General features: G+C 30.2%; 1 protein-coding gene across 1 annotated transcript in view; it reads right to left on the bottom strand.

Annotated features, from left to right (window-relative positions):
- The window catches only part of LOC113373287 (TBC domain-containing protein kinase-like protein), a 33,445-nt gene extending 14,462 nt beyond the window's left edge, over positions 1 to 18,983 (bottom strand). Inside the window, exons 1-5 of the mRNA XM_026613595.1 lie at positions 18,773 to 18,983; positions 18,398 to 18,662; positions 835 to 920; positions 713 to 774; positions 555 to 641 (exon numbers count right to left, since the gene is read on the bottom strand). Coding sequence (XP_026469380.1) covers positions 555 to 641; positions 713 to 774; positions 835 to 920; positions 18,398 to 18,662; positions 18,773 to 18,983 — 711 coding nt within the window. The remainder of the gene's footprint in view (positions 1 to 554; positions 642 to 712; positions 775 to 834; positions 921 to 18,397; positions 18,663 to 18,772) is intronic.
- Positions 18,984 to 19,355: the final 372 nt, after the last annotated feature.

Raw genomic sequence — 19,355 nt, 5'->3', positions numbered from 1 at the left:
ACAATATATACTTTATGTAGGCACCGGATATAAGTATTCTCGTATCTAATTTTAATATTAGTAAGTCGTATCTTTCAATTCTATTATTATTATAAATTCTTTTCAATATAAAAGAATACTGATTTATGCATTAATTTTGTCATGATTATAAATCCATTTACCTTTCCAAAGATATAGACAATGTTTATTGCTACAATTCGTTTTAAACGAATTATAGAAATTTTCCTGATTTTATAGTTGTATTAGAGTATATTTGTGAACTCCCCCTTTCAGGCACTTTTAATAAATTTCATATATTTTTAGTTTATAAATTTAGTATTCAGTTAGTCGCAAAACTAGGCATTTAACATATTACGCCTAGCACGTAAAAATTACTCATATATATATATATATATATATATATATATAAATACATTAATTAAAGATAGCACATTGTGAGTTACTAAATCTTTTTAATAAATAAATTTACTAATTACGTATCGATCGGTGTTTAGAATTCAAAGTGTAGTAAATGTATTGAGAATCAACCATAAACAAGTATTTTTTATTCTAACCTGGTATTTTTCTAGTAAATTGTGCTCGCTTGCAATTCTTTCCGGAATGTTTTTATTTGGCAAAAGACTTAAAATTTTTCTCATTATCTGAAATAATAATAAGAACAATAAAATACAAGATTTAGTAATAAATGAAAATTAATTCAAGTAATTCATACCTGTGGTAGTTTAAGAGTTGGCCAAACTATACACTGCAGACTTAGTTCTAATATTATTAAACCTATAGAAAAAAATAAAATTATATATATATATATATATATATATATATAAATTTTATTACCTATTGTCCAAATATCGGTTTTCGGTCCATAATTATCGCCCTGAGGGCCTCCTAATAAAACTTCAGGAGCCATGTACTTAGGATATCTAAAAAAAAAATAAAATAAAAAATCAAAACTTTCGCAAAAAAATCGCAAAACTCAAAAAATGTCAAACAAATATAATTTTATCTGTAAATTGACACACATAAATTGACAGTAAATTTCTAATAACTAAATATATTCATAAAATTTAATTATTTACCATTAGTCGACAATTATTATAAATTTAGACAATCAAGTTGTCATTTTTTAAATTAGTTTAAACTCTCTGTCATTATTTTTTTGCAAAATATTTTTATAAAATTATTTGGACGTCCTCAAAAGTGACCATGAACGTTGCAGAAAATAAATGCAACATGCACGAATATATTTTCGAACAGGAAGGATATAAAATCGAAGGTAAAGAAATAATAATCCAAAATTTCTTTAAACTTTTAAAATCAAAGCATATTGTTTTTCTATCTATTTATCTCTCCCAGACGACCAAAAGGATGACAAAACCGATTCAGAAATTTCCACCAGCTCCTTCTTCATCAGGCTGATGACCAAAAATATTACTTGTTGGAATTTATTCAAGAAAAACGTTGAAGATAAATCTGTTTATGTTCCATTTATGCCTGATTACTACAAAAGCACCAGAAATCAACTTTTTGGGTCTATGAGATTCTGGAAGTTCCAAAGCAATGGACTATTTCAGGTAAATCATTACCAAGTAAATCGTCTAATTTTAATTTTAACAAACGTCAAAAAAACTACTCATTTTCTCAAACTTGATGAATTTTTTAAATTAAATTACTTGTCGTACGGCCGCAATATTTAAGTAAGTTCTATAAGACCATAATATATATAAAAAATATTTATATTTCTTTAAATAACTTGAAAATTTTGTTCCGTACACCCTTGATTAATTAAAGTAACAAAAAGTAGATAAAGTTTACTACATTTGTACATAAGCTGTTTTATAATCTTTGGTAAAAAAATTTTGAGAAAATGAATCAAGTTTGAACCCACTCTTATGTATTTGAAAATTTGCACCATTTAAATTTAAGACACTTTCTGCAATTGATTAAATATCTTGAAAATTTTGTTTTGGGCAGACTTTTTAATTTAGCTTAGCAGAAACTAGATAAAATTTCTTGAATTTGCATATACACAGCTTCATACACTTTGGTACAAGAAATTTGAGAAACAAAATCATAGTATGAACTTGCTTTATGAATTTTAATAATTTGAGGTACTTTTTCAAATATTGTCAAATAACTCGAGAATTTTGTTCTTTTTTAGTTAGCTCAGCATAAACTAGATGAAATTTACTACGATTACATATACATAGCTTTATACACTACTATATAAAAATTTTGAAAAAAAAACAGTTGCACTTAGGTATTGTGTTAATTTCAAAGAAAGTTCCATAAAAATCGGCTTCAATTTTTTTTTTCAACAGTTTCAACCTAAAACTAATCAGTATCATTCCCAACTAATATCTTTCGAACAGTTTTTGATTTTTCAAAATCGGTTCGGTAGTTTGAGGTTAAATGTGGACGAAAAGTCCTTTTTTTCAAATTACAAAGAAACGGCTCGGCAGATCGTCACACAAAACTGGCAAACTTTAGTCCTCATTGAGATACATCAAATGCCTTTTAAATTTCTGAAATCGGTTCAGGCGTTTTTGAGAAAACGTCGATCAAAGGTCTAATTTTGACAAATGCCAAAAAACGATACTAATTTTTGCAAAGTTTGACGAATTTTCAAAATTAAACGACTTGTTCAAAATATTTTAGTATGATCTACAAGACTATGGTATCTACCGTCAAAAAAAAAATCATAAAAATCGTCGATTTTTTTTTTGTGTAAACTTTATTACAAGAAAATGGCCTGGCCGATCTTTACCAAAAACTAATCAGCACGATTCCCAACTAATATCTTTCGAACGGTTTTTGAATTTTCAAAATCGATTCAGAATTACGGGCTAAAACGTGGACGAAAAATTTCTCACTTTTCTGCAATTTACAAAGAAACGGCCCGGTCGATCGTAGTGCAAAACTGACAAACGATAGGCCTCATCGAGATACGTCGAATGGCTTTTAAATTTTTGAAATCGGTCCAGCCGTTTTTGAGAAAACGTCGATTTACGGCAAAAAAAATCTGTTCACACACACGCACACACACACACATACTTTTTCCAAATTTGGTCTCATTCGATTCAAAATGGCTTGAAACGTCGAGAAAAATTAGCGAGTCGGATTTTTTTATGAAAACATAAACTTCTCCTTCGGGAAGTTAATAATATATATTGATAATTGTAACTCAACTGAATTGACAAGGTTTTCCTTAATTTTTCTGCAAACATCACCAGTTACTTTATCATTTTACCCAATTATCACCAGAAAAACGTATCTTTACAGGATTCAACACAAGATGAAGTTTATAATTGCAGTACAAATGGAGTCATAGATTCTGCCCTAAAAGGGAACAACGTTCTCATAATGTGCAATGGACAAACCAATTCAGGTAAATTGAGAAACCATTTAAAATTAAATTTAATTACACAGATTCAACTACTTATTATTTTTTCACAGGTAAATCTTTCACCCTGACCAACTCCAGATGCGACTACCAAAATCGCGGCATCACATTCCGCCTAATCTCCGATCTTTTCAAAGCCAAACAAGATCTTTGTGACAAAAATTTGGCCAGAGTCGCCTTTCGTATAAGTTTCATCGAATTGGACGATTGGACGTGGTGCGATTTGCTCAAACCCTGTTCAGAAGAACGTAAAAAAACAGGAAAAAAGAAAAAAGACTGTGATGATGACTGTGATGGGTATCCGAAACGTTGCAAAAGAGCTACGACCAGAGGCGTGCGGGAGAAGTGGTTTGAGGGCGTCAATATTTGTAAAGTGCACGAGTTGTATGAGGCTTGGAGATTGCTGTTTTTGGGTAAAGTGATAAAAATTGATTTTTAACTTCCCGGAGAAGTTTGTTTTCATCAAAAAATCCGTTTTCTCGACGTTTCAAGCCATTCTGAATCGAATGAGACCAAATTTGGAAAAAGTATGTGTATGTGTGTGTGTGTGAACATATTTTTTGCCGTAAATCCATGTTTTCTCAAAAACGGCTGGACCGATTTCAAAAATGTAAAAGCCATTCCATGTATCCCGATAAGGACTGTTGTTTGTCAGTTTTGTGCGACAATCGGCCGAGCCGTTTCTTTGTAAATCGCAGAAAAGTGAAAAAAATTTCGTCTACGTTTAAGCCCGCAATTCTGAATCGATTTTGAAAATTCAAAAGATATTAATTAGTTTTTGGTAGAGATCGGCCGGACCGTTTTCTTGTAATAAAGTGTTAAAAAAAAATTTTAGACGATTTTTATTATTATTTTTTTCTATATTATTATAGTCTTCTAGATTATACTAAAATATCATGGTCCTACGACAACTAGTTTAACTTCAAAAATTCATCAAAGTTTGCAAAAATTGGTTTCGTTTTTTGGCATTTGTCAAAATTAGACCTTTGATCGACGTTTTCTCAAAAACGCTTGAAACGATTTCAGAAATTTAAAAGGCATTTGATGCATCTCGATGAGGACTATCATTTGTCAGATTTGTGCGACAATCTGCTAAGCCGTTTCTTTGTAATTTGAAAAAAAGTGTTAAACTTTTCGTCCACATTTAACCTCGAACTACCGAACCGATTTTAAAAAATCAAAAACTGTTCGAAAGATATTGGTTGGGAATGATACTGATTAGTTTTAGGTAAAAATCTACCGAGCCGTTTTCTTGTAATTAACTGTTGAAAAAAAATTGGTGCCGATTTTTATGGAACTTTTTGGGGGGGATATATAGCATGGACTTATAGAACTTACTGAAATATTACGGCCTTACGACAAGTAGTTTAATTTTAAAAATTCATCAAAGTTTGAGAAAATGAGTAGTTTTCTTGACGAATGTTACAATTAAATTAGACGATTTACTTGGTATAACAATAGAATACTTGGTCTTAATAAACGTAATAAATCATTAAAGTCCTACGGAAACTGGTTCAATTAAAAAAATATTGATTTTTGAAAATTTGCTTTTAGAAAATATTCCGATTTAACGTGTACGTTCGTTTTCAATTATTTGTAATAAATCCACTCGGAATACTTTTAATCACTCATAAATTAATTTATTTTTCATTGATTAAGTCGATTATTTACACATTTGGGGGAAGTTCATGTAACTTGCCTCAAGGCAAAATCCCAATACCAACTAATTTATTTTTGGAACATTGTACGTTGTTAATTTTTTTGTAGGTGAAGCTCGCAGAAAGACTGATGAAACGTGTTCACACAAACCTGCACACAAGGCGAATGCAATATTCACCATATATATTTATTGTGAGTCCCTGGTGTATACAAATCCAGTACTGACAAAAGCAACTATACATCTACTGGATCTGGCAGGTAAACCACCAGAAAACCAGCCTTACAGCTAGGGTTTGTTGGTTTTCAAAAACCGGTCTTAAAAACCGGTTTTTCGGTGAAAATTATGGAATTAGAAAACCGGTTTTTTAGTGAAAAAAGTCGGTTTTCACTGTATAAATGGAAAATAACAAATATAGCCAAATATAAAAGATAGATGAAAGCGTTTTGATTCTTGAAATCATATCGGTTCAATAGCATTTTATATCTTATAAGACTGTAATGGTTCTCAGAAAGGTTTTGTATATAATGATATAGATTTTTATACCAGTGTATATATTAATTTAAATCAGTGTGACTTCTTCTTGAAGAAGTAACATCCACTACTCAAACTTAAAAAAGAAGCCACATATTAAAGAACAAAAAACTTAGAATTATTATATCAGGCGTTAAAAACAATTAGGCATATATAGGTCGCAAGTAGGAGAGTATTTTCTAGTTCAGAAAATATCGCGAGTAAACAAAAGACACGTTCGATAGACGTTCTGAGTTTTTAAAATCATATTTTATTAAACAAAAAAACAATTAGAATGTTTAAAAGTAATTAATTAAAATTGCTCGGAACAGACAACACCCGAGGTTAGCTTAATTGCTTTTAAAACTAAAATTGATATTAACAAGTTTGTATCAACATGTATCTAATTTCTTTTTTAATTTAATGATTTTTTTATTGAAAAATGTATTATTTTAATTTATTCGAAAACTTTCCTTTCACTATCATAAAAATATTTTTATTCTCATATGTGAAAATGATGCATGAATAACGAATAATTATTTTCAAAGTTACTTAATCCAGATAAACTATTATTTTTTAGTTCTACTAATTAAAATTAAAATAATTTTGTTTACTATCTATAAAATTGAACAATAAATAAATCCAGTGAAATACTGCTTTAAATCACACTCAATTTGTGGATAAATTACAGAATATTCGAGCTAAAATTTATTTTCTACACCAAATTCGAAAACCGGCTAAAACCGGTTTTTTAATAAAATTAAAATTCGAAAACCGGTTTTCTGAAATGTCGGTTTTTGTATATACCCTACTCACAACATTCAATTATTTATTACAATTTTTTCTCATCAGGTTACAATACGTTTGCCCAAAATCAAACATGTCCATCATCCAAAGACATCTTGGGGGCCAACATGATGAAATACCAACTATCTTTGTACATGAGTGGTGTCAAAAAGCATGATCGACCAACACAAATGGGTGATCCTAAGAAGTCTAATTCACCTGCCGAGATGGCGGTGAAGAAACGGAATTTGCTGATATGTGAGTAGTAAAAATTTGTTACTAATGGGGAAATCCTGCCGTAACAGAGCTCATAAAATAGTGAAAGTGAAAATTATGAAAACGTCTATCTATTTGCTGTGCGATCAGGCGTACTTTACATATTAGGTTGTCAAATATCTCCCTTCCGCTTTTTTGCTCTTGGTTTATAATACAAAAAGGCGGAAGGGAGATATTTGACAACCTTAGCTAGGAAGAATCTTATGATAACTGCATCATCACAGATTCAATTATCATAACATTCTTCCTTGCGTGTTCATAAGTAAAATTTGCCTGGCATTTTCATAATTTTCACTACCAAGAACAAGTATAAGAGAGCGTTGCCGTGACAACACTATTTTATGAACTCTGTTACGGCAGAATTGCCTCATAAATCTGGTTCATATGATGTTATTTGATTATTTTCAGGTTATTTGAAAGATGTGTTGAATCCCAGCACGATTTTGAAAGTTATATCTCACGTGAGACCTGTCAAGGAAGATTTGGATATAACAATCAGCTCTTTGAAGTTTGGATCTATGCTGAAAGGTTTAAAAGGTAACTCGTGCCTTGAGGCAAATTGCTGGAACTTCCCGTACCGTAATGAAATGTTCGAAAAATTTTAAACGTTTTCAAATATATTATTACAAATACTGTAACTTACATTATTTTTGCTATCTTGTTACATCTGAGCAAATCAAATGTAAATCATAAATCAATTTATCTCCAGAACATTAACAATCGTCATTTCACTTCATTTCGAATTAAATTTCAAAAAAAAAAGTTGTCTAGTTTGCACAAAATTGAAAAAGTGCTTCCGTATAGTCACAGTCTAAACGCATTTGCAAATAATTCTGTGCGACATTTTCACTTATAATGTGCTTAGCTTGGTGGCATTTTCACATTTTTCAATTATAAATTGGTAAAGTAATAAATTCAATGGTTTCACAAAATTGGTAAAGTTCTCCAGTACAAAAACAGTCTAAACGCATTTGTACATTTGTACCAGAGTGGCGCTTAGACTGTGCTTAGCCTGGGTAATTTTTTAAACTTTTATTATAAAATTACGAAAATATTTTATGAAAAATAAAAAAGAAGATGCCATGATTTTTTATCCTCAAAAGCAATTGTTTTGTCAATACAAGCAGAAAGTTTTTTAGATCATTCAAATCAGACGCTTAGTTCACTCAAAAACTGCCATTTTTCGCACATTTAGCTCTGTATCTTCGAAATGGCAAGACCTGTCTTTGTCAAAAACAAATCACTTGTTCTACCAATCATTACAAATTGAATGTTTTTAGATCATACGAATCCGATACCCCGTTCTCTCAAAAACTCGATTTGTAATTTTTGCACTCTTTGCTCCGTATCTCCGTAACGGCTGGACCTGCCTTTGCCAAAAACTAATCAGCACATTTCCCTATTAATAGGGATCGAATGTTTTTTAAACCACACACACACACATCCATTTTTTCTGAGGTATGCCAAAATGTTCAGAAACCTACAAAACGTCGAGAAATGCAAAAATTTTCATTTTCGATTTTCGGCCCATTACTATAATTAGCCTACGGAAAGTTACAAATTTGTTTAAAAAAGTGTCTTAAAAGTGGTTATTATTGCGGTGTTATTATTTTCTAGGTAAACTTTGCCCGTACACAGAAAATGTTCCTGAATTGTACATAAAAAAATTAGAGGAAGAAGTCAGGATTTTAAAAAAAGACTTGCTGTTCCACAAAATTCTGTTAGAACAGGTTAGTTTAAAAAGCCAGTTGACATTTTTTTTTATTTTACATAGCAAACTATGCTCTGAGTGTATAGTTTCCTATGTCAAATAAAATAAAACTAGTGGTGTATGGCATCGTGTCTTAAAGTAAACTGCTGGAACTTCCCGTACCGTAATGAAATATTCGATAAAATTTAAACGTTTCCTAATATATTATTACAAATACAGTAACATCCATTATTTTTGCTATCTTGTTATGTCTGAGCAAATCAAATATAAATCATAAATCAATTTATCTCCAGAACATTAACAATTATCATTTCATTTCGAATTCAATTTCAAAAATATAGTTGCCCCCTAATTTACACAAAATTGAAAAAGTGCTCCTGTATAGTCACAGTCTAAACGCATTTCCAAATAATTCTGTGCGACATTTTCACTTATACTGTGCTTAGCTTGGCGGCATTTTTACATTTTTCAAATTTCAAAATTGAAAAAGTGCTCCAGTACATAAACAGTCTAAACGCACTTGGGTAAACATTTGTACCAGAGTGACGCTTAGACTGTGCTTAGCCTGGGTAATCCACAATTACAAAAATATTTCATAGAAAATAAAAAAAGATGTAATAATTTTTTATCCTCGAAAGCAATTGTTTTGTCAATACAAGCAGGAAGTTTTTTTGATCATTCAAATCGGACGCTTAGTTCACTCAAAAACTGACATTTTTTGCACATTTAGCTCTGTATCTTCGAAATGGCGGGACCTGTCTTTGCCAAAAACTAATCTCCCAATCATTACAAATTGAATGTTTTTTTAGATCATTCAAATCCGATACTCCGTGTTCTCAAAAACTCGATTTGTATTTTCTGCACTTTTTGTTCTTTATCTGCGTAACGGCTAGACCTGCGTTTGCCAAAAACTAATCAGCACATTTCCCTATCAATAGGCATTGAATGTTTTTTGAACCATTCCGATCGGTTGATCCGTCTGTCCGAAAACGTGGACGAAAAAATGCGGACGCACAAAACACAGACACACATCCATTTTTTCTGAGATATGCCAAAATGTTCAGAAACTTCTGAAACGTGAAGATATGCAAAAAATTTCATTTTCGATTATAGGCCCATTACTATAACTACCCTACGGGGTGTAAATATGCAAAAATTGACAATTGTTTTTTTTTTTTAAGGAAAATCCCCAAGACTACTCCCAAGCTCGTCTTGACCAAATCAAACGCACAACTTTACTCTACCTGACTTCAAATAAAAACATCAAAATATCAACGCCACCACGAAGGGAATCTTTGGAACCCAAACAGGAGACAACAACTGGGAAAAGAAATAGCAAAATTAAGCCAAACGACAACCACAAAATTGTCGAAGACGAAGAGATAGTTTTAACATCAGCTGCTGAAGTCCGAGTGGCCTTACGATCTTGCAGAGACTTGTATCAAGAATTGGAGACCAGAAAGGACCAAGAAATAATTGAGGCTTATAAACGAGGTAAAGGATTTGAAAAACTTTTTTCTACCGAATTACCGGTAAACCGCCCGATTTTTCGGCGGTATTTTTACCGGTATTTACCCCAAAAATACCGGTATTTTCGGTATTTTTACATAAGCGCTATTCGATACATAATACACTAAATTTTAAATTTCTCGGAACAAATTTATCGTTAAATTCCTTAATCGCATAAACAGCTATATCTTCAAGTGATTCAATAAGATAAACAAATGTTTAATATTATCTCAACTCGTCATTAAACTGAATATTTATTGCTTTACTAAGGGCTTCATATCGTGTAACAATAAATAGAATTGGACTGATAGATAATGATGTTTGTTTCATCTTTTGTAAAAATGTAACGGTTTTTTAAATGATATTTACGCCAAAATATAATAATTATGATAATTACTAAATATTTTTGCTTCCTATTACAATTATAAAATATTATTTTTCGAAAACGTTTCGAAGTTTGAAAATACTATAGGAGCATCACATTGTTTTAACCCTCCGTCGGTCGGATATTTTTTCACCTTCGAACGGTCGGAAAGGTCTGGCTAGACCACCATTCATTTTACATGCATTTATATGGGATAAATGAGTTTTTGGTGTCTTATATATTAACGATTATTAGTAGTAAATAAAAATAAGTAAAAAATAAGCAAATAAGTAAAAAATATTTATAGTTTTGTTTTTTTCTATTTCTTACCGTCTTTTGCAAGTGTTGAGCTTGCTTATAATAAAAATATTACATATTATATTATATAAAAAAAATCAAAAAATATAAAAAAATCGTTGCTTTTTTGTTAATTTTTCTGTTTTATATCAATGAAAAACAATATTTATTCTTTTTCGGCGTCTTTGAAATGAATGTGAAATTCAAATGAAAACGAAATGAGGTGCGTCGCCTTTGAAATGAACTGTAAAACTCAAAGTGAAAATATAATTTCACTACAGGTTTGCCGAAAAAAATTTCGAACGCAGTACGGGTAGAAATTTTTTTGATAATGTATGCATTACTCATGCGATTTTCAGTGTTTGCGATTACCAATAAGTTTGGTAGGTTTTCAAAGAACTCTCGTCATGAAAATACTAAAATTCATGTTACAACACATAGCAAAGAATGTGGTCTGTTCAAAAAGTACCCGGAATTTTCGTATATAAATATAAAATATTTATTTATTCGTCTACATTAATGTGGTCCCCTTCAAAGTAGTCCCCCCAGATATAATACACTTATGCCAGCGTTTTTTCCAATTTTCGAAGCACCCTTGATATTCACTTTTTGATATGTCCTTGAGCACTCTCAGCGATTTTCTTCAATCGAGGAAAACCGCCGTCCTTTCATGGGTCTCTTCAACTTTGGGAATAGGAAAAAGTCACACGGAGCCATATCTGGTGAATTTTTGCACTTTGCAACACTTTATTTCATTTTTTACGCAAAATTTAATACAAATTCTTTGACTTTTCAATTCTTCCATTGTAAAAATCGCCGAGCTCAGAAAAACACGTCGAACCTTAGCGACTACCACAGACAAAGTAAACAGTGAATATAGCTGAAAATTTCATCATACTTTAGGGGCATGTATACCAACACAATAAAAAAAAATTTTTGACAATCAGACACTCCAGACCCGCGAAATTTAATTATTAGTAATTCCGGGTACTTTTTGAACAGACCATATATTCTTTGCTATGTGTTGTAACATGAATAGAAAATACCATGAAAAAAGACAAAATACTGGTTTACATATATCAAAAAGCGTATATTTCATACAAAATGTATGGGTGGTCTAGACAGACCTTTCCGACCGTTCTAAGTATAAAAAAGTTAATATCCTTATAATTATCCTTCTGTACATTTTTTCGTCCTGATTTTTTCAATGATCGACAGCTAATGAAAATTTAGGAAAAGTCAAGAAATTTCAAGTCGATAGGATTACTAGAAGTATTTTTTTTTTTTAATTGAAGTCGAAAAAAGTCTGGCCAGACCACGCCGACCGACGGAGGGTTAAATAACAATACTCAACAATGATAGTAATTTATTATTTATCTCGACAAAATATCCGATCTTAAATTAGTGTAGAAAATTATTTTTTTTAAATATTGGAGATTATGCTATTTAACAAATCGGATACAGACAATACAGTTTATTACAATAATGTAATATGATCTTTTACGAGTTTTTAGTCTTTCTTACTCATAAGTTTGTTTTTGGTGAAAAGTACTCAATATTCTCGATAGTGATAATAAATTAATTAAATTGGATATAATTTTGTTGAATTATTATTTAAATAAAATAAACTTATTGTTCTATTTTATTGTATAGTTGAATATAGTTGTAGTTGTATATACATTTTTTTTTATATTTGTACTAGTAACATTAAATTTTATTTACGTTTGTTTAAGATAATAAAAATACCTGTAATTTACCGGTATTCCGGTTTTAAAATGGAAAATTACCGAAATACCGGTATTGCATTCCCTAATGTTTACTTTGTAGGTTTGATTGAGTGTGAAAAGTCAGAACCGGAATGTCCTTCTGAAGAAAAAGAAGACAAGCAGAAAAAGTTTGAGGAAAGTATTTCAGGAACAGAAGTTACAAGTGAACAAGGTACAAAATAGATTTGTATATATTGAGGTGCAAAAATTTGTTCAACACTAGGGTTTATACAAAATCCTACATTTCAGAAAACCGGTTATCGAATTTTAATTTTACTAAAAAAACGGTTTTAACCGGTTTTCGAATTTTATATAGAAAATAAATTTTTGCTCGAATATTCTGTAATGTATCCGAAATTTAGTGTGATCTAGAGCAGTATTTGACTGAATTTATTTATTGTTCAATTTTATTGATAGCAAACAAAATTATTTTAATTTTAATTAGTAGAACTAGAAAATAATAGTTTATCTTGATTAAATAACTTTGAAAATAATTATTCGTTATTCATGCATCATTTTCACATATAAGAATGAAAATATTTTTATTATAATGAAAGGAAAGTTTTCGAATAAATAAAAATAATACATTTTTAAATAAAAAAATGCATCAATATCAATTTTAGTTTTAAAAATAATTAAGTTAAACTCGGGTATTGTCTGTTCCGAGCAATTTTAATTATTTACTTTTAAACATTCTAATTGTTTTTTTGTTTGATAAAATATGATTTCAAAAAACTGAGAACGTCTATCGAATTGCTACTTAGGCGTGTCCTTTATTGTTTGAAATAGAAAATACTCTCATACTTGCGACCAAATTATGCTTAATAGTTTTTAAAGTCTGATATAGCAATTCTAAGTTTTTTGCTCTTTAATTTGTGGCTTCTAGGGTTTAAAACTCTTTTTTTAAGTTTGAGTAGAGGAAGTTACTTCTTCAAGAAGAAATCACACTGATTTAAATTAATATATACACTGGTATAAAAATCTAAATTATTATATACAAAACCTTTCTGGGAACCATTGCAGACTGATAAAATATCAAATGCTATTGAACCGATATGATTTCATGAATCAAAACGCTTTCATCTATCTTTTACATTTGGCTATATTTGTCATTTTCCAATTTTACAGTAAAAACCGACTTTTTTCACTAAAAACCGGTTTTCGAATTCGACTTTCTCTTTTCAGGTCGAGAACGGATATCTGTAGGTAAATTGGATCCCAAAGCAGGCATCGCTATTGGCAGAACCAGCAAAGACTCAACCAGATCCAAAAGAAGGTACCTAAAGTTACCCAAATTCCTCACAGCATGCATCAAAATCTATTTTTCCCCAGATCTCACGCCAATGGTTCAATAGGAAGTCAACGTACTGCACAATCCTTGATCGATTATCAGGAATCAGCAGCCAGGTTGGCATTTACATCCAGGACAACTGATGTTAGCGATGTTGTTGATACTGCTGAAGTATTAAATTCAGCAATTCCCGATTACGAGAGTACTTGGAATGAATTTTTGGGACTCGAATTGTGGAAATGCAGGAAAGTCAATGCGCTGCATCTTAAATGCCAGGAAACTGCAAAGGAGGCTGTGAGGAAACACAGAGGTAAAAATTGATTTGATAAGAATTGATTGACTAGAATCCGATTAGTATGACGCCGGATATATTGACAACCGCTTAATATGACGTAATCGCACTAGGAATTTGGTTTCCATATAAAATTCCTTAAAAAAACAGCTGTCTAGTCGGATATATTGACCTCGCTTACATTGACATGTCGCTTATAATGACCCATTTTTTGCAAAAAAATATGTCCAATTATAATGACCGACATGATTTTACATGATGTGGCCATGTCTACGAAAGCAATTGTTATGTCTTTTGTGCACAGTAGCACCAGGGGCTGTTTTTACAATAAAATTATGCAAAGGAATCAATCAAAAATTACTGATTACTTACATTAAAAAAACACATTTGTATTAGGTTGTCAAATATCTCCCTTCCGCTTTTATATATATATATACGTGTATATATATATATAAAAGCGGAAGGGAGATATTTGACAAGCTAATATATATGTATATATATATATATATATATATATATATATATATATTAGCGTGGTCCTTAAAATGGTCATTTTCGAATTTCCTTGCTCCCAGGGGCTCAAATGGTACCAAATAAATAAAAAACAATTCTCCGAAGGTTTTAGCTCTTAATATTAACGTTTAGATAGAGCGCAATTCAATCAAAGTTTTGTATGGAAATAGCATGAAAAAATTTTCAAAAATTTAAAAAATGTTTTTAGATGTAATCTAGCGAACAAATAAATGAATAAAACTTATTCATTTATCGCTAAGTTATAACTAAAACATTTTTTTAAATTTTCAAAATTTTTTCCATGCTCTGTCCATACAAACTTTGATTGAATTGCGCTCTATCTAAACGTAAATATTAAGAGCTAAAACTTTCAGAAAATTGTTTTTTATCTATTTGGAACCATTTAAGCCCCTGGGAGCAAGGAAATTCAAAAATGACCATTACAAGGACCACCGTAATATATATATATATATATATATATATATATATATATATATATATATATATATAGTTTTTGATATGAAAGTCTAAAAATAAGAAAAACACACGCATAAAAAAGTTGTGTCCTTAAGGGTATCCTTTTTCGTAGAATAAATAGAATATTTTTTATGGACAGGATGTTTTCTTTGAATTCGATATATTGAACTCGGATAGAAGATAAACAAGTCGTTAAATTGTCATGGACCTGCCTTAAAAAATATAATACACACACACACACATATATATATATATATATATATATTCCTATATATATATATATATATTAGGTTGTCAAATATCTCCCTTCCGCTTTTATATACACGTATATATATATATATATATATATATATATATATATATATATATGATACAGTTTTTATATATATATATATATATATTAGGGTGGTCCTTAAAATGGTCATTTTCGAATTTCCTTGCTCCCAGGGGCTCAAATCGTTCCAAATAGATAAAAAACAATTCTCTGAAAGTTTTAGCTCTTAATATTAACGTTTAGATAGAGCGCAATTCAATCAAAGTTTGTATGGAAAGAGCATGGAAAAAATTTTGAAAATTAAAAAAAAATGTTTTAGGTATAACTTAGCGACAAATGAATGAGTTTTATTCATTCATTTGTTCGCTAAATTACATCTAAAAAACATTTTTAAAATTTTTGAAATTTTTTTCATGCTATTTCCATACAAAACTTTGATTGAATTGCGCTCTATCTAAACGTTAATATTAAGAGCTAAAACTTTCAGAGAATTGTTTTTTATCTATTTGGAACCATTTGAGCCCCTGGGAGCAAGGAAATTCGAAAATGACCATTTTAAGGACCACCCTAATATATATATATATATATATATATAAAAGCGGAAGGGAGATATTTGACAACCTATTATGTTTATGGGTAGGGTAGACTAATTATTAATGGCCCACCACGGATATCTCATAAACAAATAAAATTAGATTTTTTTTAACAATTATATTTGATAGTAGAGGGCAAAAAATGTATAAATTCATAACCAGCCATCACATTTATTCTTATGACTTTGCTATCAAAAGATAAGCGGCACATAACTGCGATAAAAAGGACCAGCTGAACCTTTATTTTGGCAAAGGTGTAAGCAATAAAATAGTAAAGTTTAAAAAAAGCAATTTTACAAGAGATTAATTGAATAAATTGTTATTCCGGCTCTTCTGTTGAATATTTCTGACCAATAGCAGATCAATGTAATATACTGTGTGGTCTTTGTAACAAATGTACCCACAGAATTAATATTTTGCATTGGTTCAATAATGTAGCATAAAATGCCTTTAAAATTTAATAAAAGAAATTGCATCTGTTCGCCCCCTGATTGTTCCACTTTACCCCGTATGTGAAGTAAAATGGGTCAGATAACAAATGTTTAAAAAATAGTAAAAAATATAATATTCATATAATTAGGAATTATGTACGTATGTATGTAAGTTTTTCTGAACATAGTTCGATAGATGCTTCTTTGATGTATGTTATGTGTTGTTCATTGGGTTTAGACAGTACAATTACCGTAAGTCAAATTGGACCGTTGTGCCCCGCCCTACCCTATGTAAATTTTATTTTATATTAAATTTTAATGTGTCATTTTTATTTTTAATTAAAACGTTTGTATAGGATTTTCTTTAAAATTACTGAAACATGTAACATATTTGCATATTAAAAAGTTTTTCTTCAGTACGCTTTTAATGACGACCGGTTAGTATGACGAGATTTCGGCGTCCCTTCGATGTCATACCAAGCAGATTCTATATATATAAAAATGAATATTCTATATATATTAATGAATATTTACAGATTATAATGATATGGTGAAGATTCTGCAAGAAGCCAGGAACCGTCTGGAACAAGCTAAATTTGATGCCCGAGTTGCAAGACACAATCGATATCTAGTCGGTGATGGTGTGATAAATGAAGATTCAGAACCGAATGAGAAAGAACATGAAATATCTGAAGCGATTCAAGTTATTGAAAAGGAAATACTGGTCAGTTACTCACAAATGCTTAAAAAAATAATGGAAGCACGCTCATATTTATTTTTTTTAACTTTCCGTAGGGTAGTTATAGTAATGGTCCGAAAATCGAAAATGAAAATTTTTGCATTTCTCGACGTTTTGAAGGTTTCTGAACATTTTGGCATACCTCAGAAAAATGAATATGTGTGTGTGTTTTGTATGTCCGCATTTTTTGTCCACGTTTTCGGGCGCACGGATCAATCGATTTGAATGGTTTAAAAAACATTCGATTCCTATGGATAGGGAAATGTGCTGATTAGTTTTTGGCAATGGCAGGTCCAGACGTTACGGAGATACGGAGCAAAGAGTTCCGAAAATACAAATCGAGTTTTTGAGAGAACGGATCTTCCGATTTGTATGATCCAAAAAACATTCAGTTCATAATGACGGGGGGAAAAGTGGTTATTAGTTTTTGGCAAAGGTAGGCCCAGCGGTTTCGGAGATACTAAGCTAAATGTTAAAAAAATGGCAGTTTTTAAGAGAACTAAGCGTCCGATGATTCAAAGAACTTTCTTTTGCTTTTGGAAAAAAATTTTTTTGTTTCTAATTTTTTTTTTCCAAAAAATATTTTTGTAATTTTGGATTAAAAATTCAAAAAATTACCCAGGCTAAGCACAGTCTAAGCGCCACTCTGGTACAAATGTTCACCCAAGTGCGTTTAGACTGTTTATGCACTGGGGCGCTTTTCCAATTTCGTGAAAATTATTGAAAAATGTGAAAATGCCGCCAAGCTAAGCACAGTGTAAGTGAAAATGTCGCACAGAATTATTTGCAAATGCGTTTAGATTGTGACTATACGAGAGCACTTTTTCAATTTTGTGTAAATTAACTATTTTTTTTTTTTTAATTGAATTCGAAATGAAATGACGATTGTTAATGTTCTGGATTGATTTATAATTTACATTTGATTAGCTCAGATATAACAATAAGATAGCAAAAATAATGAAAGTTACAGTATTTGTAATAATATATTTGAAAACATTAAAAATTTCTCGAATATTTCATTACGGGAAGTTTCAGCAATTTGCCTTAAGACACAATGCCATACACCACTAGTTATTTTTTTTTTTTTAGATGCACAAAGAATGTCTACAACGTCTCCATGCTGACCAGAGAGCAAGTATCTCAAAACTAAACCTGTACAAACAATCCCTGGACGAATGGTTTCAAGAATACTGCAACGACAAATACAAAACCAATGTTGGCATTGTTAAATCAGAATTGTTTTTGGGCGAAGAAGAAACAATCGAAGAACAAGCCATGGAAATGGAAGAACACGATGAAAATTTAGAAACTTCTGAGGAATTTATGTTTAATGCTTTGCAGAGAGAAATGTTTAAAGAAATGTCTAGGCATAAAAAATGTATTAAGAAATTGATCAATATATAAATTATACATGAACATATATATATATATATATATATATACATATATATATATAAATATATATATATATATATATATATATAACTATAAATTATAATTTCACTCACCCAATAGGAAACGATACATATTTTCCATTTAAAGTCATGTAGTACAAGCCGTAGTTGAAAAGCTTTATTTCATTATTATCTCCGATAAGAATATTTTCAGGGCTCAAATTTCTGTGTGTTATTCCTAAGCTGTGTAAATGCTTTATGCCATTAACTAAACCTTTAGCAAACTTTGTAATAAAATTGATTGAAATATTTGGTAATTCTGAAGCACAATGTTCTGCTAAAGTTCTTCCTGAATACTGGGCAACGATAATAGTCCTTTCTAAAATAAAATATACATATATATAAATATATATATACACACACACACACACACACACATATATATATATATATATATATATATATATATATATATTTCAATTATCTTACCGTGTTTTCCTCTAACAATATCCAAGTATTGACAGAGATTCTCATGACATATTGTCTTTAGAATTTGAGCCCTGCCCAAAATTGCAATCGAATAAGGTGTTAAAGGCAAACCATTGCTGCCACAAGTCTCGACTGGATGGCACCTTGCAAAAAATGTGACTGCAGCAAATAAACTAACTTGGTCTACGTTACTTGAGATTACTGGACACATTTTATGTGTGTATACAAATATATATATATATATATATATATATATAGTTATCACAATGGGAATGAGTATTTGTTTGAATAATAATATAATGTAATACTAGTGTTAATAATAATATATAGTTTAACACATTTGTGGTTGTGACATTTTTAGTATTAAGTCTATAAGTTTAATGTGTGTATATGCACATATGTGTCGTTCACACTTATTATTACTATTAACTTATTATTACTACTAATAAATGTAATGCAAACTAATTATTTATAAATATATAGTTCAAAATATTTGAGGTTATGTTTGTGCTTATTTATTATAAATCCACTTTTAAACGTGTATATGTAATTAGGTAATGTTAACACTTTTTATTGATATTAA

This window comes from Ctenocephalides felis, unplaced genomic scaffold (assembly GCF_003426905.1).
Source record: "Ctenocephalides felis isolate EL2017-DRISC unplaced genomic scaffold, ASM342690v1 CF-g0.4_SCAFFOLD_01604, whole genome shotgun sequence".
Classification (NCBI taxonomy): domain Eukaryota; kingdom Metazoa; phylum Arthropoda; class Insecta; order Siphonaptera; family Pulicidae; genus Ctenocephalides; species Ctenocephalides felis.
The sequence above is the reverse complement of the archived record's forward strand: the minus strand, read 5'-3'. Positions and strand labels throughout refer to the sequence as shown.